The sequence below is a fragment of the Galeopterus variegatus genome, unplaced genomic scaffold (genome assembly GCF_000696425.1).
Source record: "Galeopterus variegatus unplaced genomic scaffold, G_variegatus-3.0.2 Scaffold1162, whole genome shotgun sequence".
NCBI classification, from domain to species: domain Eukaryota; kingdom Metazoa; phylum Chordata; class Mammalia; order Dermoptera; family Cynocephalidae; genus Galeopterus; species Galeopterus variegatus.
Genome location: NW_007727273.1, coordinates 250480 through 276556, shown reverse-complemented (window position 1 = coordinate 276556; position 26077 = coordinate 250480). Strand labels below are relative to the sequence as shown.

The 26077-nt window shown below is 40.4% G+C and overlaps 1 protein-coding gene across 1 annotated transcript in view; it reads right to left on the bottom strand.

The window, feature by feature from the left end:
* Positions 1–26077, bottom strand: part of WDR64 (WD repeat domain 64) — a 130329-nt gene that overhangs the window by 46937 nt on the left and 57315 nt on the right. Inside the window, exons 9-13 of the mRNA XM_008575260.1 lie at positions 23332–23471; positions 11984–12110; positions 9131–9279; positions 6933–7056; positions 4072–4247 (exon numbers count right to left, since the gene is read on the bottom strand). Of these exons, the coding sequence (XP_008573482.1) occupies positions 4072–4247; positions 6933–7056; positions 9131–9279; positions 11984–12110; positions 23332–23471 (716 nt within the window). The remainder of the gene's footprint in view (positions 1–4071; positions 4248–6932; positions 7057–9130; positions 9280–11983; positions 12111–23331; positions 23472–26077) is intronic.

The window sequence follows — 26077 nt, the reverse complement described above, 5'->3', positions numbered from 1 at the left end:
TTATGGACCTTATTCCCCTCTCAGCTGAACAAGCAGCCTGGCAACCTGGGTAGGACAGAGTCCCGGGGTGATATTTGAACATGGTTCATCTGCAAATATGCTTCAATCCCCAGAGGTGTGGAGCGGGGGAGAGGGCAAGGTGTGGCATGGCACATGCCTCATTTTCCTTGCCTCCAAGGATTTGAAGAGTGAGTGAACAGGTGGACTAAGCCCACCCCACTTTTGAACTTCAGAGAGTGTAAAAAGAATGGGCAGCAGAAAGGCTTACTGCTGGTGCCTCCACAGGGGACTGCTATGGGGACTGCCACCCACCAGCCTTCAGAGACAGGATGGCTGCATGTGCCTCACTTTTCAGATTGTGATCTCTTGCATTTTGTCTAATGTCCAAACACCAGTGAGCAGAAAAAGAAATGCAGCTAAGGAGGCCTAGCATCCAGACAGAAGAACAAACGAGATATGCAGCACAGGTCTCAGACTAACTAGAGCTATGGGAAGCCTGAGGATTTGAGCAAAACTGAAGCGTACTTAAGAAAATTCAACCCAGAAACAAACAAAAAACAACAAAATATAATCTTCAAATATAATAATTTGGTTGATGAACTGAAGGAGAATCAGCTCATGTTTGAAACTTGAACTAATTGCCTAGAAGTAGAGAAACTACTTCAAAGTAGTCGGTGGAATTAAAAAGAAATAGAAAGCATAAAGGAAAAGATAAGAGATTTGGAGGATAAATTCCGGAGACCTAATATGCGAGTAGTGTGAGTTTCTGAATTAGAAAAAGAAACAAATGGAGGAGAGACACTTAATGAACAGATAATGCTACAAAAATTGCCTGAGCTGGAGGAAATACCTAAGACTACAGGTTGAAAAGTCTCCTCTGTAATTGATGAGAAAAGATATACTCATAGGTATAGACTTTAAGCTTCAAGGACAAAGATAACATCTTATAAGTTTTCAAAAAACAAAAGAATGAGAAAAAACAATCAGAATAGCATTGGATTTCTCACTGGCAACACTGTCACTGAAGTGACATATAGAGACTTCTCAATAAAAAGTCGTGTAACTCAAGAATGCCAGAATGTTTTCAAAGGATCGGTACCAGTTTACACTGACATCAGCATGGGGAGACAGACTTATTGGTCCACAGTCTTGCTAAAACTTGGTATTATCAGACTTAAGCTTTGAAAACCAAACTAGTGGGTGTAAAATTATGTCTATTGTAATTCTAATTTGAATTTTCCTGATTGCTAAAGATATTTAGCAGCTTCTCATATGTTTATTGGCTATTTGGATTTTGTGTTTTATGAAGGGCCTTTTTTTTTTTTCACTTTTCTGTTGAGCAGTATATTTCTTACCAAAGAACTTTGGATACTAATCCAGTTGTATATTAATCTTAGTTTAATGTAGTCAAGCATATCCATCTTTTTCTTTATACTTAGTGATCTTTGAGTCTTCTTTAAGATGTTTCTTTGTCCTGAGGTCATAAAGACAATTTCCTATATTAAGCGCTAAAAACTGTATTGTGTTGCCTTCCAATTAATACCTTTATGAGTCTTAGATGGGAGACCAAAATTTAGATTTTTTTTTTTTTTTTCCATGTGGATGTCTAGTTGTTCCAAAACCATCTGTCGGAAAGTCTATTCTTGCAAGACTAATCTGCTGTGCCGTTTCTGTCATAAATGAACTTGTTTCTGTTTAGCTGTTTTACTTAATCATCTCTATGGTCAAACTTCGTTATCTTGTTCGTGAACTTGGCTATTCCGACTGTGGCCTGAGATGGAGGTACCTTCCTCCAGAATGGATTTGTGTTTGTTTCTACCAGAGGCCTGGTGCAACTACCAATTTTGGACCATGTTAAACCAAGTTCATAGTTGAGATTGTCTTGGCCACCTATGTGTTGTATTTTAGGTTGCAAACGCATATGTGATTCTATCTGTGGCCTACCTGTCTTGGGGACAGGATTTTGTCTCATCTTCTTTTGTTTTCCTACTCCTCTCCCTTCTCTCTTGCTTGGCTCAGTGTCAGGGTAGCCTTTCCTGCACAGCCCCTGGGAGGCTGGCTTCTTTCTTTCTAGTTCTGCCTTACCTCGATAGTGTTATTTTGATTCCCAGCATATCAAGGACATGGTATTAAAGACCTTGTCATAGGTGGGCCCTGGGCTTTGACTTCTTTGGCCTCTTCCAATCTGGCGAGTCTCCAAAATTGAATCCCAGTCTGCACTGGAAAATGCCCTCAGGGAAAAAGCAGCAGTGGTGGTTTTGTCCTGAATTTACCTCTGCCAATCTCCCCTTTCATTTATATTTTTGTCTGTTATTTACTTACAATATTGTCCGATCTTTAATACTAGTTCAAAGATTTAAACAATATTTGATTCAGAACTTTCAGTTCTTTTCAGTGGAGTGTTGGTCTGAATAATCTAGTCCATTAATATCTTATTTTCCACAGATTCCTGGAATTTGGAACAATTCCTAGCACAGGTGTGAGCACAGAAAATATTTCTTGAAGTGTATTAAATTTAATTGGAAATCAATGGAAAGAGAGATCTTCCTGACTCCCAGCTCAGGCTGGACACCACCCTACTACCATAAGCTTATGTGGTACTTTGGGCAAGCACTCATAGTACTTGGGATAGGTGACTCAGTGTCAGTCCTTCTCACTAAATTCTAAGTTCCATGGTGAAAGGGAGACTATCTTTCTGGCACATGGAAAATATCTGGTAAATGGTCATCGAAAAAAAAATGAATGAATGAAAGCATTCTAGAAAATAAGTAAGTAAATACAATAGTAAATAATAATAATTCATGAACAATAGTAAGTAAATAAGTGTGCTTTCAACATTATCCATATTGTAAAGCTGCCCCCTCCAATATTAACAAAAACTCCCCAAATACCCCCCATATATTTACTATTCTCTGCCTCACAAGAGATTCTTATATTTCTTTATTCTTTCAATCCTTAATGAGTGGCTACTCTGGGCAGGGCAAGAATACAAATATGAATAAGAGAGGTTTTCAGGCCAAGCTCAATCTACAGGTTCTAAATGGAAGAACCAGAGTAATCAAAGTAAAAAAGCTACAGTAGAAACAAAAACAATTTTGTGCACAAACAGCATCATGCTGCTTTTAGCAGCCCTTTAAAAAGGAGGGTTTGTGACAACGGGCTTCGTCTATTAGGAAGGGCATTCTGACACTAACACAAAGAAGGAAAAAAAACCCAACATATTATTGTGTTTTACAGTGTATTACTATGAAATTCCCTTCTACGATGCCATTTTGGATTGCTCAGATGACAAGGGAAAAGGATATTAAATCAGGTGAGTAAGTTTTTCACTCCCTTCTTCCAGCTTGTAAGGCCATGAGTCTGTCTTAATCAGTGCTGGTCCTTCATGATTGCTCTCCTATTCAGGACATTTTTTTTTCCCTGAGCTTAGCTTTCAGAAAGGAAATCATAAAGGCAAGAAGTCCTTGAGTTCTAGGTGACAGGGTGAGATCTACCTGATACCCAGGATAAACAATCTAGCCTTCATTTTAAATTTGAAGAAGGTATTAGCATTCCCAGGTGATAATAGGTTCACAGGAAAAATAAGTTAGCCTACCTTAATCCTCCCAAAACAGCCCTGAGCAGATTGCATCATTCACCTCAAAAGAAACAAAGCAATTTGGGTGACAAACTGCAAAAGTGACTTGAGCATCCCTGAATGCATGATGGCTTATATGGCACAGAGCCTGCCGGGGAACAGTTCTGTCAGTGAATTATTCCCAAGTGAGGGTATAAACAATGTCAGAGGTGGCAGCTGCGTGTAAATTTAATCTTTCTGATACCCGCTTTAGAGGATCCTGACTAATCCTACAGCAAAAGCTTCATGGGAAGAACCCCGTGTCTGGGCAGCTATTTTTGCTCTTTGCTTGGACCTGGGCAAAGTTAATTAGGAGCAACACAGGAAGGTTGATGGATAAATACTATTTCCCGCTGGCTGGCAAGAGGGGAGTTAAGTGGGGATAATTCACTGGCTTATTTGATTTTTCCTGAGAACAGCACCTGCCATATAAATATGAAAATGGGACTGTGAACCTGAATCATTTTGATAGTCCCGGTGCACTCCAAGGCCAGAACCAGGTACTGGTGTTTCTCCTGAGCTTTAAGAAATATCAGTCGTCGTATCCGGTGCTCCTCCTCTTTCCAGTCTTTTCCTTCCAGCAACATCTTCATTTCTTGTCCACTTCCAAAGTCCCAGATTTTAACTGTTCCTGAGCATGCAGAGAAAAGACCATGAGGGTGTGATTGTTTACCAAAAGCTTGGTTTTTATAGCTCGGAGAATATTGATCTGATTGTAAGCTTTCTACCAACAATTTATCCTAGATTTGTCTCCTACTAAGACTGGCAGGTGAGTCTGCCCAGGCTTGCCGTGCATGAAATATATTTCTATATACCTTGATTTGTCACCAGCTGATAAAACATACACAAGACCAGGAAGTGTCTAGAAATCTGTGACCATTTTCTTTGAAACCATCAGGGCTCCTATCTGAGATTTCCCCTCTTAAGTGACTCTTTTCTGTTTTCCCAGTGCTTTCCAGTTTGCTAAACAAACCCCAGTATGAGAATTTTAGCTAACACCCCACAGTTATTATTAACAGTAAAAGATCACTTCAACATATTTCACGTTTCCTAAGGCACTGGCATGCTTTAGGACTGCAGCTCTTCTTGGATAATAAAAGATTTGAAGGAATTTAAGCAGGTAAGAAACTACCAAGTTTGGAATTCCTTTGTTGGTTACATAGGAAGGAAATTTAAAGGGAGTGTCGACTTTTTTCTCACAACAAAATCAAAATTTCTGTTGCAACCTAATCCCCAATGTAATGGTACTTGGAGGTGCTTGGTTAATGAGGGTGGTGCCCTCAGAAATGAGATTAGTGCCCTCATGAAAAAGGTCTGAGAGCTCCCTCATCCCTTATGCCATGTGAAGCTCTCTCTGTGAATCACAGAACAGACCCTCACCATACACCGAATCTGCCAGTGCCTTGATCTTAGAATTTGAGCCTCCGGGCTGTAAGAAATACACTTCTGTTTTTAAGCCACCCATCCTGTGGTATTTTGTTATAGCAGCCCAAACTGACTGAGACACTTTCTTGATCATCGTTTTTGTTTTTTTGATTTAGGGGCCCTGGATGAAGGGCCAGAGGGAAGATGTCAGTGTGGTTCTTGAATGCCTGTTTACCACAGGTCATTACTCACTGTAGAGAACTATATTGACACGCGAGGTTCCCATAGCAGCTGCCTTGGTTTAGGGTCCAGTGACTGCCCCTCACAGCACCTTTTCTTCCCTCCTGTAATCCCAACACCCCCTGTCCCCATGCCTCAGCTCCAACCCTGCTGGACGTCCTGGGGATCCCCACTGTGCAGTCTTCCAGCTCTGATGTCAGGTTCTCCCCATCAGCAATACTTGCATCCCCCATCGTTTCTTTGTTCATTAACAACGTCATGAGGTGGGAGCCGGGGATATAAAGTGAACAGTCATGGTTCCCTCCCTCAAGGACTTTATGGTCTCATAGGAAGACAGCCATACAAATAATTAAAAGAAATTAGCATGTTGTCATCCATTCCTGGGGTAAGTCAATCGCAGTCTCGTAGCCCAGATTCCCGGCTACCTTGGGACTTTGGCAGTCAGAGTTAGTGGGACAGAGAGCAGCGACAGTGTCTGCTTGGCTCTTCCTAGGTGGTGGGTGGGCGAGAACAAGAGCACACTGGGGGTTCATGGGGAGAGCTGCTCCGGGAGTCAGAGAATCCCACTTTCTGGGGTGTCCTAGACCCAGGGTCTTTGTCAGTTTAATATATGTACCTCTGAGGAGGACAAACTGTAAGTATTCAGAATAATCCTAGACCGTGAAACTAACAAAGTAAAATAGGGCTTGCTTACATAAAAATAACACCATCATCGTATATTAAATTGCCTTATGCTTACGCCTGATAATGACTGTGTACAGCACTCAGAATTTCTGTTATAACTAATTTTCACATGTATGCAGGGGGTGCTATGAAGCAGAGAGACTGCTGTCCTAAGAACTGTCCATCGCAAAGAGCAGTTGTGTTGATTCATTCCCCATCAACTGAGCGTTTATGATTTTATTTCATGGTGTGATGTCATCTGCTCACACTTTTTAAAAAATCAGACTTTCACATCAGGATACTCACCCCGTGCATCAATTGGCTTATGAGCAAGCACTAAGTAAATATATCCCTAGAAGAAACATATTCTGTGTCGTGCATGCACTTGACCATGTCTAGAGAAGGCAGCCCTTTCAGGGGACTCAGAACAAGGTGAGGTGAAAGGCAGGGTAGTCGGCCACTTTCTAGTTCTGGGACATTCTATGCAGAGCTCCACAGCATGAGTGGCAAAAGAAGGGACATGTCCTCAGCCTGACACCCTGTCCATTTTGACATGGCACATGTCCCCAAGGAGCCTAGACATATAAGCAAGCCCAACATGGGATGCTGGGGCTAGATAGCAAAGTTGGCTGGATATTTTATCTGATCCTAAAATCTATTGTCATTAAAAATATTGTTAGCAAGCACTGAGTCTAATGTCTTAGCTGATGGAACCCAAAAGTAAAGGCTAGAATGAGCCAGTGCAATAAAGATAAGTGCCACCAAAGATTAGATGAGATAGTATATGGGGAAGACTTTTGCAAACCATTACAACAACTATATTATTGCGATGTGAGGTATTGATTACTTTTAACATCACTATCAAGATTTGAATGCCCATCAGATAAGAGAGTCCCTCACTGTCCCTAAGGCACAACAGTCTTACTGGCATGCTTATGTATTCCAGCCTGATTCATGCTCTGCCTCCAACCCAAAGATCTAAGGAGTTCCTAGCACAAATTCTTAGGGCAGTAAAACAGGGAAGCCACATTCGGGATATTAGTCTGACCATTGTGTGCTCCCGTGGCAAAAAGAAATCCACTTTCATCTACAGCTGCAGAAGTGAGTTCAACACTGAAGCCATGGGGGTCTAAAATCTGGTATATTTGGAGGCCAGTCTCGAATTCCCACACCTGTAGGAAAGAACACAAAAATTAAAAAATCCATATGCCCATCAATGCTTATCAAAATCTTACAATATTCAAAACAGCCTCAAAATTGACACCCTGAGCATCTAACACCTTTCCCAGCGCTCTGCCCTGAATGTTGGTCAAAAAAAGTTCTGGAAGATGCGGTGCAGTCTACTAGTCACTGTGCTATCCTGGGGTGCGTCGGGGGCAAATGTAGGCTGAGATGGCAGCGACCCTATTGCAGGCCACCCCTGGCTGTGGAGGGAGTGGTCAGTTGCCCCTGTAAGTGTGAAGCACATTATCAGCAAGATGGAAATGGAACAATTAAGGGTGCAGCAGACAAAAAAAAAATCAAGCTGGATTTATTACCTGGTAACACTCATGCAAATTAATCAAGGGTCATGGGACAGAATCTGTGGTTCACAGCATGGGATGTGCGAAAAGCCTAGGAAAGAGCCCACTAGCCTTTTCAAGGAGTGTTCTGCCTAGAGGCATGGAACCAGGGAGAGACAGACAGGGATAGAGAGAAAGAGAGAGTCTGAGACTTAAGAGACCATCTGGGTAATTAGGCTAAGTTTAATTTGAAAATCCAGAAACATGTGACGACTCATCATTATGTCTCTTTGAAAACACAGTAGAGGCTTTAGATCTGCACACTTCAGTCTGAATCTCTCCATCTTCATGAAACTGCCAAGTTCAGGTGTACATTAGACCACTAGCAAGTGAGAGAACAGAACTGGCCACACGGAATGGTTGCACTTGCACTCAAGACATTCGGGGGCGGGGGCTGCATATACAAGGGGCCAGACACGGGCAGGTGCATTTTCCCTGCATGGAGCTGAGAGACAACTGCCGCAGCTAGAGGAAAGAGGGAGAGCGGGAGGAGATGCTGTGATGGAGCAGGCTGGGGGCAGAAGGCTGGAAAGTGGTGCAGCCAGGGTTTGAACCAAGTCACTCTGGTCCTGGAGCTCATGCTGTTAACCCCTGTGTGTCACTAGGTATCGATGGGATCCTTAACAAAGGAGAGGAAATGGGTCACTGCAGGATGGGTCTCAGGGGCCACCCATCTCCTGGCCTGAAGTCCAATCCCTCTCCAAGCAACCAGGTACAAAAATTCACCTAGACGTGTCCTCCACCCTCTTCTCTCCACACAGGGAAGAAATTTTCCCCTTAAGTGCTCCAACATTGCACTAAAGCAGGACCGGTTTTAGTTGAAGTTTCCCTCTACTTACTCTCTCTTTAGGCTTTACTAGAAAGAAGTAATAATGAACTGTACTCAGGAGATCTGGCCTGAGAACATTTTTCGTGGGTGAGCCCAGAGTTCAAAAATTGAGGGGGAATTTGAAGGGTCTCCAGAGGAATTCGAGCTCCTGGTCCAGGTGTCTACGTGGAGAGCAAGCATGAAATAAAAGGATAAACATCTCAACCCAACACCTCCAGCCCCCACTGCCAGATGACTCCAGGGGTCGTAATGACAGAGGCAGTTAGCATGGCCCAGTGCTCTGGCCTCCAGGAAGCACAACAAGGACAGGGCTGGAGGATGTGGTGGAGGGGGACAGGTGTCCACATCACGCACACCTGGGCTCGTCCCCCAGCCCTTGTGCTGCTGGTTACACTATCTGGGACATGTTGCTACATCTCCTTGGGCCCTAACTTCCTCCTCTTTAAAATGGGACTCTGTGTCTACCCACAGAGAACTGTCAGGAGGATGAAATGAGGTCATAGGCTTAAGGCGGTCTGCACTTAACCTTCACCTATACAACCTCTTCTCATAGCTCAGTTAAAAAAGAATAATACAGGCTAGTTCTCTCTCCTTGCTATATTTCCTTTACAATTCCTATACTGATAGTAAAAACTAGCTTTAATTATTCAGTTGAGCATGTGACTTGATAGTGAGCAGCCTGAGCAGCTTAAAATGCTTGTTTTCCACATATTCCTGAAAGTGTAAAAATAGCTCTCAAGTGCAGTCTCATCTGTATGCTGGTATATGTGCTCGATCACTCAATGATTTATCTGTAAGAAGAGAAAATGCTATCTGCTTCGTCTTTTCCTTTGTGAAGAGCCAACAGGTACTCACCTTAATTATGGATTCAGAGCAGACAGTGAGCACTTGGCGAAAATATTTGTTGTAAAGCATGACGTTGATTTCTCGTTCGTGGGTGTGAGGAACCTGTTTTGTATCTTGTATCATTCTAGTCAGGGGATACATGTCGATAACGCTAGATCCTGGAACAGAAATCAGAATATCATAAACACCCAAGGTGAGAGGATTTGAGTCACAAAGAATTTTACCCAACCAGCCAGTGAGTGAGATTAGTCATACCCATGCCTAGGAAATTTAACGAGGTGAAAATCCATTCATGTGCTTTAAAATATTCCAGACAAATAAAGCAAACGGGATTCAGCCAGAGAAAAGCATCCTAAAATGACTTTGTGACTTTTCAAGTGGAGGCCACGTGGACATCAGTGACATCCCTTTTTAGTGACCCTCGTTTTCCTGTTTTTTAGAGTTGACTTTTTCACTTCTTTAGTGTGCATGCCTCTCCATCTGCTGCACAGCTGTGATGTTGTGATGTAGAAATCAGCTTTCTGCTGAGGGTAAACTTCCATTTAGTGACTGAAATGTCTTGGTAGTGAGCCCTTTTCATCCAATGCATGATAAAGCACTCTGTAAACATGGTCTTATTAAATGTAACAAATGAGAACGATTGTAAGCCAGTGCTTGCAACATGGATTTTAAATAAGATTCCTTTCCAAATCATCCTAGAGAAGTAGATGGAGATCAGGTATTCTTGCATTTTTCTAAGGATGTTCGGTCTTACAGTAACAGGGTAAGCGGAAAGTATGATTTAACTCTCAAAATCTACTGTGTGCTCTGTTTTAGTATAATGTCTAGAAATATAAACAAGAATCTCAAACTACGTAATAGCTCAAACAAAAATGAAACTTGCTTCCTATTTTACTGATGTGGAGATTAAGTTACCAAAGGCAGACTTTGCATTGAGTTTATCAAGTCTCCCCAAAGGAATCTCAACTTTACAAGTTTTAGTAGGAGTTACTGAACACTTTCCTAAGTTGTTTAAATTTTGAGATAAAATTTGTTCATGTGTAAAGAGGAACTAAGATGATTCGTCGGGTCATACTTCTCAGTTCAAATACCTCAATATGGAAACGTAAGAAGAATATGGTAACCAGATAATCAAGCCACACTAGGAGCTTCTTGCTAGATTCTTTAACATTATTCCAACAGTAACTAACTTTATTCAGAATGGACATCAACAAAGCTGGGTCTGTTTAAGGACAAGTGGCAACCTTCTATTTTTGGCTAGTTATGCTACCTCTATGGAAACAATGCAGGACAGAGAAAGAATGTGGATTAAGGAGTCAGATGTTTTGAGATCAGACCCCAGCTCTACGTTATAGCCTGTGTCTTTCTACTAGTCAGCTGAATTGCTTGAGATTCAGTTTTGCCATTTATAAAATAGGAAAAATAATAATTCCTACCTTACGTGGCAGTTGTGCAGATCAAATGAAAAAGGGTATGAAAGCGTTTTACAACAGAACTATACAAATGGTCACTGCCTTAAAGAGAATAATGCTGATAAAGTGACAGCAACAACAACTTATCTGCAAATAATTTCTAGAATGTGCTGCTGCTATCGTTGGGGTTTATGGCCACTTCATTTGAATCAAAGCATGAATTAAAATCTGAGAGAGACGCTTCATGTAATTCTGATGTCAAGTTGATGATTACAGTCAATGAATGAAATTTTAGTGAATAAGCAACACACATAGCCTTATATTTTTGCAAGCAGATGTACTATCAGAATTACACAAAATCGGGAAGAAATCTTGATTTTTCTATTCTCTTTCTTTCCCTTCATCTTTACCCTCATCTTCCTCTTGCTATTCAAGTCTCTAGTTACTCTGATGAGAAATGGAATGAGAATGCTGAACCCAGTAATCAAACATGCAAGTTGGAGCACAAGACAGAAAATTTGCTTGTGGTCATTAGTATGTTCTTTTTAGAGGAGGGGTGCTTACAACTAGAACTAAGTTCAGTTTTACAAGGTGGAAAATTATTGATTGATCATGAAGTGCCAGAGTGCTCCTAATCCTGGGGGGGAGGGGGAACAGAAGTTAAAAATAAGTATGTCCCCCATCAGCAGAAGACAGCAAGCACCAACCGCATCTCAGCCTTAATCGATCCCACAGGAACTCAGAGCAGGTGGTCCGTGGGAAAACGCTTAGGAAATGCAATCCGGGTTAGTGTTCCAGAAGGAGGAACTACTATTAATATCATTCATTTTTCTCCTAAAGCATATGAACAGTGTTCAGCCTAAATGCCTAGCAGGGTCTTTGACTCTTTAGTAACAGGATTTTTCTAAGAGGCTACAAGAAACATCAGCACCAAACCTGCTGGTATCAGCACTGGGGCTCTGTCATGGGGGGCTCTCTTCTCTTTCTCCACTGTTTTTTGTCTAGAAGCAAAAGCAGGTGGGAAGGTCGGCACCATCCTTATTATGAGAGTGCATGGGGCCAAATTGCCTCACGCAACAAACGGGGCTCATGCTGTGCACGATGGGATCAGACTCCTGCTCCGGAGAAGCAGAGCAGAGCTGAGCCTGGGAGCAACATATACAGCAACAGGCTCGGCCCCTTTTTCTGCTTAACCCAAGCCGTGTATTCCTAGGTTCAGGAGCTTAGCACTGACCTGGTATTTTTAGAGAAATGCAGTTATGTATTTGATCCACCCAGCCATAAAAAGATAAGATAGAGTGGCACTGAAATAAATATCTACTGTGCTGAATCATGGTTTATAATTCCCCCTTCTAGTTTTATTTTTTTCTACTTAGTGCTCAAGTGCTAGTTTAAAAAAAGTTAAACATCAAGATATGAGTTACATTTGTCCTTATTTGGGTACACGTACCTGTAATAAGCATGCCATGATTGGCATCATATATCATGCAATATATCTGCATGTCTCCCGGTCCTCCCTGGCTGTCATGGAAAACTTGTAACAGGGAGAGAGTCTGAATATCCCACACCCTGAAAACCTGGGGAACAAAACACAGAGTTTACCACCGTTTCTACTTTCCCAGTCAGGATATTTAAGTGAAGCATTCTCAGAGTCTGAAAGATGCTCTCAAAAACTTGCAGCAAAGAACTATTTATATGATGAACACACACTCGTTAAGCTCCAATTTGGTTCTTGGTTTGATTACTGTTCATTAATATCATGAAAACAGCAGCAGTGATTAAAACTTTGCTTAACGGTATATCTTCAGTAACTGGATTTGTCTAACATTATAGAAGGGAGGGGGAGCCAGTATTTATTTATTGCTCTCTAAGAATTTGGAGGAATAATAAAAGACTGATCATGACTTACAGTTAAATGGAGGCCACATTTCTCTTTCCATTATGGAGGAGAAAATAAAGAGATGACGCATATTTTATGTGGAAGGTGTCAAATGGCTCTTTCATGACTTATGAAGATGGGAGATTCTTACTTGGTGGGGTTTTTAAGAACCTCCCAGAAATGTAAGAATTATAGAAAGCAGTTTTTAGGGATGGTGTAGGTATAGACAGAGGTTATTAGCACTCTGCAAAGAAAGAAAGAAAACTATGTAACTACTCAGTCTTCATTTTTTTTTTTTTAGCGAGTTACAGTGTGATTGAATTTCAGAAATAAGTGTGATTTGGTCAAGGATGATGTTACCTAGCCATGCATTAGCCTTAAATAATATTCATATTATAATAGTTATTACTGACCTATTAGATTGGAGTATTTGTGGAGTAAATGGGTGATCATTTGCAGAACTACATATAAAATTTTGGTAAGTAGTTGTGTTAACAGAGATACTACTAATTTTAGGGACTTTTAATCGAGTTGATTAGATGTTACCTGAGTTCAAGTCTTCGCTACTGCTAAGGCAGGTTGGTCCTTATATGTAAGAACACAACGGGGTCTAAGTAATGTGATTTAGGGAACATGCAAGAAGCCTTTACTGAAATGTACATCCTCTGTATTACTCAGAACTTGTACAGTTGGAATTTATTTCCTTTGCTCCAGTAAAAACACAAATTTGGCACTGGAAGCACCCCAGTCTCCCGAGCTGGGGTTGGGATGCCATGGACCTCAACCACGCCCCTCCCCTTCCAGTTCTCCCCCCATCCCCCTCCCCCTTTCTCTCTCTCCTTCCACCCCAAATGCTCCATAGCAATATCTTAGAATATAAAATAAATAATAATAACAATAATAAATAAATAAATTTTTAAAAAAGCAAATTTGGGGAGAGCAGATAGAGCATTATCCTCTTCAGTCTTCCGTCTCATAGAGTAGACAAGAGAATGGACTATTTGTAAATTCCCATTCAGAGCCTAGAATGAGAGACAAGTATGGAAAGAGACACAAAAGTGGAATCCGGGAGAGCTAAGGAAATTCGTCTCCGTGCAAACCGTTTCTGATCTTGCTTGGCTGAGATACATTCACGGCTGCCACTCTTTTTGCTGTACGTGTATTCACCCAGAATGGTGGTTGGTGAAAGGAAGAAGGCACTAAGCCGAGGAGGATTTGGGTTTCAGGTCGGGTCTATCCTTTGAACTCCGAGGGTCTCAGTTCTCTTGTTTCTAGAATGGGCATAATAACACCAGAACCTCCACTTCATTAGACTGATGTGAATACATTTTGCAATCTGTGATGCTCTGTAATTCTATTTTCTTTTTTCTCATTTCACTTCTTCAGTGTTCATTTCTTTGGGACTTTAGTGTGTGTTTTAGGGAAGCGGCAATTGCTGGGCTGCGGAGGGCACCAAGACTGTCCTCATCATGCTCCTCCTGTCTTCTAGGCTTTTCTGCTGCTGGGCCTTCTCACAATGACTTACTCAGAGCTCGTCTCTGCTAGACTGTAGTTTGCTTGAGGGAGGAACCGCTCTCTTTTGACGGTTTCCCCAGTGTCTTATGTATTGTTTAGTTTGACTGGTTAGTGGTTTTCAGTCTATTGCTGGCTTAGTCTCTGTCTTGGTTCAACAGGAACTTACAGCAGCTCTCCCCTACATAGACACTCAATACATTTTTTTTTCAGTTGAACAAATCAATGAATAAATGGGGGAGCTTCAGAAAACATAATCCACTTTCTTTTTTCTTATGTGGTCGTGATATGTTAGGTACCTTGGGAGAAAAGAGACTAGTGACATTAATTGGGTTCTACTGAGTCCACCGATTCCTCATCTTTCACTCATCCCCCTCCCCGCCAGGGTTGACAGCGCCCTTATGGTAGGTACCAGTGCATCAAAGCTTGGGAGAGCAGAAGTGCAGCCAGGGCAGCCCAGAAGGGGGTTAGGAGGAAAGCAAAGAGCAAAACATTTCAGAAGGAGACTGAAGACCCTAAAGGCAGGTGGTTTCCACTAAAGAGGCTCTGGGGTGGCAGAATGGAAAATTTGTAAGTTATAAATTAAATATTCCATATGTGCATGTAAAGTGAAATTACAATAAATCACCTTCCAGTAAAAATAATAATGACTATTTTCAAATGAATTGGGAATGAAGGAGTTAGATAGAAGGATTTTTTTTTTAACATTGGGAAAAACATTTAACTACAAGGCTGATTAAGCTTTCACGATAAAATGGAGACTAGAGACACTCTTCACAAAGTATCAAAGAAATGAACAAGGGAAAGGATTTTATACAGCCTTTGGTGAGGTATAGTCAGCAATTAACGAAGTAGAAGAAGTTACAAAAAATATGCATGTGTGTGTGCCAGGGGTGAGGACTGTTTTGATTCAACCTTATTTCCTGGCTTTTCTTCTGGCAAACTTTATGCCTCTCAGTATTATCCAAATGCATTAATAAAGAACCCATTCTTTTTCTTGATGGGTTTTTATTACAGAGTGAATACAGCAGAATGTCTGACTCTTAGCAGTTGGTCTCAGGTGCATATAAAAGGGGGTACATCCAGATATAAAAGTATGCAACATAACATGACATACAGAATGCATTACATATCAAATCAGTATGAAACGCAGGGCTAGGTGCTACAGATGCAAAGATCAGGAGAAGCACTGTTACTGATCATGCATAGATCTAAGTATAAGCGGGAGAGTAGACAGAGGACAAATCGTTACACCGCACTGTTAGAAGCATTTGAATGGAAGTTTGAACATTGTGCCACGATGAAAATTGCATCTTAAATTTCATGGTTAGATAAAAACAAGATTTTTAGTCCCAAATGAATCAAATCAGTGTCATTCAATTGATTACATGATTTTACATGGGAAGAGCCTGAAGATATATATATATATATATATGATATTATGAAACTTTTGAGAGTTAACATAGTACTGTAGACAAATGGTATATTTGAAAATTGGGGCATGTATAACAGTGCAGAACAAACGGTAGGTTGAACATTATCTGTGTGGGGAATTCAGTGCAAAAATCTATTAAGTTCTTCCAAGTAACTTAATAAGAAAAAAAATTTCTTTTTAGCAACGTGTATGGAAGTAAACCTGTTAATTTTATTATCTTGTTCTCACGTTTTTCCTGTGTGATAAATGGCAAATAGAAAATGAAATGAAGACATCCAATATGTCTTTAAAAAATTAACTTTTTAATTACCAAATTATCATATGTACCTAATAAGCAAATTCAAACAGTACAAAAACCAAGGTCCCCTTTCCACCTGCCGCTTCCTCTGGGCTCCTCGAGTCCAGGCTAATTGTTGTTGGAAGATATTGCCTCTGGGTGCTGATTACTTCCGTTGAAACCTGTTCCACCACTAATAGCTGTGTGACCTTGGGAAAATCACTTAACTTCTCTGAGCCTTAGTTTTCACACTTGTAAGGGGAATAATACCACTACCTACCTCACAGAGTTGTTATAACATTAAATGAGGTCACACATACAAAGAGCTTATAACTATACTAGGGCATATTTACCTGCTTAGATTTACCTCATTCTTTCTAAGGGCTGCATAGTATTCTGTTGTATGAATGCTCCATAGTTTATTGTAATTAGTCCCCTATTGATAGGCATAAGACTTATTTCCTCTATTTTCTTTTATTAAAGTGGTAGTGAGCTTCTTTGTACATGTAGCATTGTAAAATGCACTGATTTGTAAAGCAGTGTAAAACATAACTGAATGGTCAATTCCTAGAAATAGAATTTTCGTGTCAAAGGGTATGAACATTTTAAGTTTTGTTAGATATTGCCAAATCAACCTTGCTTTGTGAGAAAATTACAGGCAGCTTGATGACTTCCTAATTTCAAGTTGCAAACCAGCTATAATAATTAGGTTCAATTTTCTGGGAGATGTGGCCTTGATGTCTTTCCTAGGTTTTATCTTCAAAGATTTCTGGAAGTTATGCTTTATGTACAGAACTAGATTTTCAGCCCATTTTGGGTGGAGATTATATCAAAATATATATAGGCACAGGGCCTGCTAGGATATTAAGCACTTAGCAGAGGCGCATACAAGGGTACTTCAAAAAGTTCATGGAAAGACAGAAATGAAATCTTTCCATGAACTTTTTGAAGTATCCTTGTATATTGTTGACTCATATTAACATAGTAGGAAGTCAGGATTCCTGGTATTATGGCCTTGAGTCTTAACCAGTTTATTAGCCAAGGGACCATGCCAGGAACCACAGTTTATGAGAGATGAAGTTAATGTCAACAGAATATCCAGATAGTTCTGTAGGTAGGCTGTGGTGAATGTGTACGTGTATATGTGCAAATATATGTGTATGTGCAAGGGGTCTGAAAGCTTATAGAGGGGTGAGAAGAAAGTCTAGAGGATAGAATAGTATTATAAAGACACTCTGAAACGATATAAACCACAAAAGGAAGAGCCCCAAAGGGCAAAAAATAGAAACAGCATGTCTCATCTTAACCAAATGTGCAATAAATAGCAGAGTTTGGGGTTATATAAATATAGAGTTATATCTTCATACAAAGGGAAGCTTCCTAGAGGGACTGGTTCCCTGTCTTTGCAGGCATGTTAGCTCCTGTGGCTCAGAACCATTGACAGGGTCTTCTTTTGAAGGTTGTCAATGAGCTGACCTGGGATAACAAGCTGTAAAAAAAAAAAGGCAACAAAGCCTGTAGATAAGCAAAAAGCATTTCACGTTGAGTACTGAAGGCGAAAGCATGTGCCTTCACCACCTTTTCTTAATGTATATTTTTTCTTTCCAAATGGTATTTTATTAAAGTTTCCTAATATATAGTATATAGTATATTTGCCTTCCCTAGAAAATCTCCCTACAGTCACTCTGAGGAAAGTTTATTATTATTATTTTTTTAAATTGTTTTATTGTTTTTTTTTTCTTTTGAGGAAAGTTGCTGAAAGCTTCTCCCTTCCTGCTGCCTTCTGATCCACCCAGTGCCTCCTATGGGTAGAACGTAACAGAGAGGCAGCTGGGAAATGTAGTTTGCAGGCTGCCAGCCCCAGCAGGACGAGCTGGCTTAAAAAGGTGGGTAGAGTGCTGAGAGACAACAGGTACTGTGTGCATACATACATACATGCATGCATATATATATATATATATATTTTTTTTTTTTTTCCCCCCCCCCCCAAAAAAAAAATGTCCCAAGCAGCAGAACAAGAACAGAAGGTGGGAAAATGCTGGAAATACTGAAACCAGCCAATCATGGAGGCTTCCTGTTATCCAAAAAGCAAGGAAAAAAGAAAAACACGAACTTCCATAGCACACAATAATCCCATGCCAACAGAAAGTACGAGGAAACACAAGCAGGGAAAGATTTCAGATCTTCATAACTTTAAAGGTCAGCTTTTCTTTCTAGTCCAGCCTCTATTTCAAGTGTACACATTTCTCATTCATGACAGGCAATAGAACTCCATTTTTCTCCTAGTGAAGGCTTCCTAGAGGACACGATATTTTTCCTTAGATTTAAAGGATTTAAAGATTTCCGCAGATTTAATAGAATAGCTGGGGTCGGGTGTAGGATTATTTCAGACAAAGATGGGAAAACCCAAGGCTTTGGGGAAGAGTTTGGTGAGGCTTAGAATGTCTGAAGCCAAAGCTGAGAAGGTATTCTGGTTCCAAACTACAGAGAACCTTACACACTAGAAAAAAGGATTTGTACTTTATTTGTAAGGCATGAGGTACCCTGAAGACATGTAAGAAGGCACTGACAAGGTTAAGAATGGGTTAGAGAAGGATCCATGTGACAGTACATTTAGATGGTTTGGTAAGGGAAGAGACCACCAGTGCCATCTCATATGCCACCTTCAACTGGGAGCCCCTCAGTGCGTCTGAACTAAGGTCAGTGACTGTGGGAAGGAGAATGTGGGGCCAATATGAGATACATTTCAGAGGCTTAGAGGCTGACCAGTGGTAGGCGTTAGGGACGCAGAAGGGTCAAAAGTGACTGCAGTTGGATCATGGTTCACTGGGAATCAAATGGTCCCAGTAAGAGCGAGAGGAAAATCAGAAGGAAGGAAAAGGAGATTTGAAATGGAAAATAAATTCAGTTTTAGATACACAGAATTTTTTTTTTAAGGACAAATAGGAACTGGATGGTTTGTAATTGAGGAAAAGGAACCTTTAGGGCAGGAAAACTGGGGTTGAGAGCAAGAGACGCGTGGCTGATGAAACAGCATTGTTGCTGGGCAGTGCTCAGATCTGGAGCAGAAGAGCAGGGATTTGATTCAGGCTGGAAGAGAAAGGCTTGTTCTTGAGTAGGAGGAAAAGAAGAGAGAGCAGCGAGAAATACAGAAACATTTTGGGGTAGAAAAGAGGGACGTTCATGAAGTGACCTCTAAGTGATCAGTAGAAGACGGGGTAGCTTGTGGAGAGAGAGGCTGGTGTTAGGGGCCCAAGGAGAGTAGAGAGTTCATCTAAACATCATGAAGACATGTTGGCACGACGTGAGTGCAGGTGACTTCATAGTGTCTGAAGCACGCGTTTTCTTAGGAAGGCTCACCCTAGCCTATGCCATAGACACACCCATCATCTCTACCTGTGTGGTCCCAAAGGAGGTTCAGGGCTAGTGTGGATAGATGACACAAGTTCCATCACCACTACTGGAGAGGAGAGAGCACATGCCCTTCTGATCATTGCCAATGTCTGTTCAGGACTGGTTATACACCAGATACTATGTTGCCTGCTTGACTTGACTCGCAGGATCTTATTTAATCCTCTCATCAGTGCTAAGGGGAAGAGACTCTGGTTTCCTCCTCAATGATCTCAAATGACTCACCCAAGGTTGCAACCAGTGATTGTCAGAGCCAGGACTTAAATGTAAGTTGATGCGATTCTAGAGGCCATTCTCTGAGCCATGCTACCTAGAGGTGAGAACCTGGCATAATCTTCACCTCTGAGAACATCTTCGATGTGGTCATGGATAAGGTTAAGCCCAGCTGGTCTACAAGTCAGCCTGGCAACCCATTAGTCTTTCTCTGAACTTATCCACCTGATGTCTGATTTCAGGACGTGCTTTTTGCTGTAAAGCACACGCATAATGTAGTCAAGCTTTGCTTTTTCTGATTCCTCCATATCACTTCCAAAGTGAAAATGTAAGAAAAATAGCAACTTTTACGCCCATGTGCAATCTGTTATCAACCATCAAAGCATGTATATTTCTCCTCTTTGTAGAAGAAAAAGAAGAGAGTCAGCCTTTTGGTAGCTAGAATCATGCTTGAGAAGGTTGCCAACCATTGTTCCCATTGGTTTTGCTAATGACATGAAAGCAGGTGACATTTATATTTGTCTCTGCATTTTTCAACGTTTGTCAATTCTTCTTACAGAGCAGCAGACATGGCATAGCTGCTCAGCACCTGAGCTCTGCAACTAGACATACGATTTTAGCAGTCAGAGGAGAAATACAATTTTAGCAGGTAGAGGAGAAAATATAATCTTGATGCAAAGACTGCAAAACTAGGGGAAAGATGAAAATCTCATTGTTTTAAGAGCTTAGGAGAAGGCATGTAGTTGTCACACCACTAAACACAGTGATTTTTGTGCTTTATGCTTGATGTAATGAAAGCTGATTTATTCAAAGTAATCTGAAGGAACAGTAGATGTATAAAGCCTAACTTTTGTTGTTGTAATAAATAAGAGTAACAATAATAATAATAATAAAGACAGCTTCAGTAAAAAAAAAAATAAAGAAATAAATAAAAAACATGCATATGCTTAGTTTGCTGTTCTTTCTGCTTTTTTTCCCAGGTCTTCATGGGGCTGCTCCTCTGGTCGTTTGGGCTTCAGCTTTTATATCACCTCCTCAGAGATGATATCTGTATTAGTCCATCTCTTTTGCTTATAACAAAATACATGGAACTGGGTAATTTGTAAGAATATGAAATTTATTGCTTACAGTTTCAGAGGCTGGGAAGTCCAATGTCCAGAGAACACATCTGGTGAGGGTCTTATTGGTGGCAACAGAGACCCATTTTAAAATGGGTTAATTACTTACACACTATTGCATTATATTTCACATATTAGTTAGATATTTTCATATCAACAGTTATCTACATAATGTTGAATGTGTATATGACATTTGTATAAAAGGATATACCATGACTTACTGACTCGAAGCCTTTTTTTCTCTTGAAGTTTTACTTTCTTGGCATATTGCACTAAATATCATTCTGTTTTCAACTGTACCTTCTTAATACTGTTACAATGGGGATCAAGCTTCAGTGAGTTTTGGGACATTCAATCCAGAGCTGTAAGCATTTGATAAATGATAGCTACTATTATAACTTACAGAAAGTTTGAATGTTTCTGTAGTCATATTTTATTTTACTTTTAGCCATAGTTGCTATGCTTTGGAATTACCTTAAAGCTATATGAACTTCTATGGTTTTGAATTTTACATTTAAAATTTTTAATCCATATGGAATGTATTGTGCTGTATAATATGAAGTGATGATCTGATTACATATTTTTTCCTTTATGGTTAATCAGTTTTCCCAACATATATTGAACAAACTATACTTTGCTCACAAACTCGAAATGTTACTTTTATCACATGTAAAATTTCTTGGGCCGACTGGAAATTTTATAGAGATTAGACCAAGGTCCAGGGCTATCTGATTCCTGTACCAGCCAGCCACCAAAAAAATAATAATAATAAAATAAAAAGAAAAAAATAAAATAAAATTTGCATACACACACAAACTAATTCCTGCACTTTCTTTTTTGTTTTATTGATGTAACTAACTATTCCTGCATTGACTACTGCTCTGTTTTATTTATTTCCATTTTATACTATATTTTAATATATGACAGGGGAAGTGCCATCTCATGATTATAGCTTCCAAAGTTTCTAGGATATTCTTGTATATCAATACTTTTACTTTAACTTTAAACTTGACGAACTGATACTTAAGTAATCCTGAATAGCAATAAATATATAGATTAATCTGATGGAGAATATCTTTTACAGTATAATTTTCCCATGCAGGAACATAGTATGTCCCTCTATTATGTTCTTAAATGAAAGTACCTCAGGAAAACTTCATAGTTATCTCAATGTTAGTAGTAAATATTGCTTATTAAGGTTATTCCTACATATTTCATATTTTTTGGCTCTTGTGAATGCTATCTTTTTTTTTTTTTATAAAGATGACCAGTAAGGGGATCTTAACCCTTGACTTGGTGTTGTCAGCACCACGCTCTCCCAAGTGAGCTACCCAGCCATCCCTATATGGGATCTGAACCCATGGCCTTGGTGTTGTCAGCACCGCACTCTCCCAAGTGAGCCATGGGACGGCCCCGAATGTTATCTCTTTGACTATTTTTTCCTCACTGGTTATTCTCATTTAGAAACTTATTTTTTCTTACTTACTACTTAACCAGCTCCTTATCAAATTTATCCGTTCTAAAAAATTTAAGCTGATTTTATTGAATTGTTTTAAGCAATCATATTAGTTGCAAATATAATAATTCAGTCCCCCATTTCTAATATTTATAACTCATTTTTCTTGTTTCATTACATTGGTTAAAATGTTTCAAATGCTGTTTAACAACAGCAACAATAACATAAATCCTTAATTTTTCTGTCTTAAAATGATGATGTTTCTATCTATAATGGGAAGGCCTCTTGTGTTTTACTGTTGAGAATAATATTGGCTCTCTTCCCAATATTGTACTAAATTTTATTGTATTAAATATGATTGTACTAAGTAATATTGTATTAAAGACCCTTTTCTTTAAACATGTTCTTTTTTATGCTGTAATCAACAGAAACAGAGAACAATGGGCCATCATGTCCTTTGAGGTAGGAGATGCTCAGTTTCCATGGGTTCAGGTTTCAGGACCCACCTCTGGGTTTCAAGCTACTCCTCCAAGTCTCAAGCTCCTCCTCGAGAACCTCCCCTAGAGGAGAGTTACTGTTGCTAGTTGGGCCTTTTTTCAGCACCAACATGGGGAGACTGAGATCACAAGGGGTGGACTTATGCAAATCCAGTAGCTGAGCATGCTCAGTAGAAAGATGTTCTATAACTCTAGTAGCTGAGCATGCTCAGTAAAAGGACTTTATACAGGCTTATATGACCCCAGTGACCAAGCACACTCAGTGGGAGGGAGTCTGTCCTTTGACTTTCCACTAGGGATGCTAAAAAGCACAGAATATTCTTGAATATGGTTGGTGCATGAGATAGAATTTGACCAATGAACATGCCCTAAAAGGATCAACTGAGAATGTGCAAGACTATGTTATGTAACAGGGAACCACCCCTTAGTTGAATATTCATTAGACAGCATGAATATGTATTAGATAGAGAAACCGTAAGAATGGAATCCCAGCAGAAAATGGGGCTGTTCCTCATACTCTGGGACTAACCTGCACCCTGTCTGTAGAGTGTGTGTTTCTTTCCTTTTGCATCTTGCCTTTAGCAGCCTGCTGTTCACTCTAGAGCCAGCCTGAACTTTGTCTGTGAATGTGTATTTCTTTTGTATTAAACTTGGTGCAGGCCCTGCTCAATCTCTGGAGGTAGGCTGCACTTTCTCTGTGAAGTCTGTATCTCTTATTCATTACATTAAACCTGTTGTCCCTTTCTACTGTGACTCTGCTCTTGAATTCTTTCCTGTGGCAGAGTCAAGAACCAGGTAAGAGGATGGGGCGGGTTGAGGTTGGTCATCAGGCCTCCCCAGACCCTCTCCTCTGGCATCACCTTTTCCAAACTGGTATTATTTTTCACAGTAACTATCAGCTATTTCAAACAAAAATGGTATACAGGATACCCTAGGTCCTCTAATAGTTTATTTTAAGGAGAAAAAATAGTTTGTTTTGGTTTTGTGTTCTTTTTGTTACCTTTGCAGTGGAAAGACTGATGACATGTTGATCTTTTTCATTGCTTACAATCTCGGTGATACTGAACATGTGTCCCACAAGTTTCCCCACTGGCTTGGTGCTGATATTGGGGTGCCACAAGCGGAGGACTTTATCATCTCCTGAAAAAGAGAACATGGAAAGATCACTTATTTTTCTCAGGTGGACAAAATGTAAAAAGTATCTTTCTCACTCAGACACATCCTTATTTTTCTCCTAATATCAAATCACTGTCTGTTTCTTCCAGGATGTATCCTGTGATTGACGTGCTTTGGGGCTAGGCTTGTTTGGGATCTGCTGCTTCTTGTCAACGCTGTTTTGTAATAATTGTATTTACACATACAAATGTGATTTCTCATAAATATTTTATGAGTACTTTCCTTGATTCAATACTTTCCTACTCCTTTATGCATTAATGGATTATTCATACTTTATTTACTTCCTAAAAGTATTTAAGGCAGCTGTTCTTTTGTTTTCACATTCTTAAATTATGCAAACACTATAATAATAAAAGAAATCAAGGGAAGAGGAAAAATGCACATAATTTCCACCATTATAACAAATCAACTGTTTTCACTTTTCCATCTTCCCTTCTAGCACATATCCACAAGCATATATAATTTATATGTAGTTACTATCATATCACAGATACTTTTTTAATTGTTAAAATCATAGGGGTACATGGTAAAACATTTGAACAGTATGGAAGGGTATAATTTTTGTAAAAAATGTCTTCTTTCCCCCATAATATCTAGTTCCACACCCTGCAAGAAATCACTGTTTTTTTATATATACAAATTAGATATATTTCTAGATACATTTTTATACCCACTTTTTATGTTTATGGAAGACCATGGTCTATGCCCTTATAATTATCATTTTAGTTGCTATTTCACAATTTCTTAACCATTTGTCTATTGAGAGATTGTTCCAATAATTCTAGTTTTTAACTTTATGTAACGACACTGTGATGGATAGTTATTTATGTGGTCTTTTTCTGGATTATTTACTGAGGATAAATTCCCAAGAGTGGGATCACTATATTAAGAGCTATAAGCACTTTTATGACTTTGAAACACAAAAGGGGTCTTCAAAAAGGTCATGGAAAGATTTATTTTTTTTAATTCCATTTTCCATGAAATTTTTGAAGTACCCTCATATTTCTAGGTTGCTTTTCGAAGTAGTTGTACCAAGGCCATCAACCATTGATTATACCAGTTTCATAAAACTCTGCCCAAAACATGAATATTATCATGATTTAAAATGTTTGCTATTTTAATAGATATAAAATGATTATTTTCATTTTAACTAAATTTTATGATAGCTAGTGTTGTTGAATATTTTTTGAATATTTTTCTCCCGTATATATCTGCTAATAGTATTTCCTTCTGTAAATTTTTTGACCATATCCTTTAGCCATGATCTACTGGAATTCTGATGGTATTAAAAATAATAATTGAGGCCGGCCCGGTGGCGCACTGCTACAGTGCGCCGCTTGGGAGCGCGGCGGCGCTCCCGCCGAGGGTTCGGATCCCACATACAGACCGGTTCCCGCTCACTGGCTGAGCGAGGTGCGGGCGCAGCACCGAGGTTTGCGATCCCGTTGCCAGTCCCGGTCCGGTACGGGCGTGACACTGAGGGTTGCGATCATCCCACATACAGACCGGTTCCCGCTCACTGGCTGAGCGAGGTGCGGGCGCAGCACCGAGGTTTGCGATCCCGTTGCCAGTCCCGGTCCGGTACGGGCGTGACACTGAGGGTTGCGATCATCCCACATACAGACCGGTTCCCGCTCACTGGCTGAGCGAGGTGCGGGCGCAGCACCGAGGTTTGCGATCCCGTTGCCAGTCCCGGTCCGGTACGGGCGTGACACTGAGGGTTGCGATCCGTTGCCGGACATGAAAAAAGACAAAAAGGAAAAAAATAATAATAATAATAATTGAATCAGAAATTTGTTATCAGATATGTACACGTATATACACCCACATACACACACACATATCCAGTTTTATGGCAAAGGCTGGCTAGGTGTTTAGCAAACCCATATCCTCTTTTCCTGTGTACACAGCTAGACTACATTTCCCAGGCTCCCTTGCAGCTAGATGTGGTCAGATTACTGACTATTAGCCAATGAGCTGTGAGAATTGATGTTAGATTTTACATGACTGAGAAGAAATAAATTTCCATTGTGTTTGAGTCATCTACATTATGGGGTTTATTTGTTACAGCAGCCAGCATTACCTGAACTAATGCATAGTTGTAATCTAACTGTGTTTTTTTTTCTTTTCCTTTTTGTCTTTTTTCGTGACCAGCCATGGATCGCAACCCTCAGTGTCGCACCCGTACCGGACCGGGACGGGCTACGGGATCGCAACCCTCGGTATTGCTCCCGCACCTCGCTCAGCCAGTGAGCGGCTGGTCTGTATGTGGGATCCGAACCCTCGGCGGGAGCGCCGCCGCGCTTCCCAAGCAGCGCACTTATCCAGTGCGCCACCGGGCCGGCCCTAGATTACTTTTTTAAAAACACAGTTAGGGCCGGCCCGGTGGCGCACTGGATAAGTGCGCTGCTTGGGAAGCGCGGCGGCGCTCCCGCCCGAGGGTTCGGATCCCACATACAGACCAGTTCCCGCTCACTGGCTGAGCGAGGTGCGGGAGCAACACCGAGGGTTGCGATCCCGTTGCTGGTCCCCGGTCCGGTACGGGGGCAACACTGAGGGTTGCGATCCAT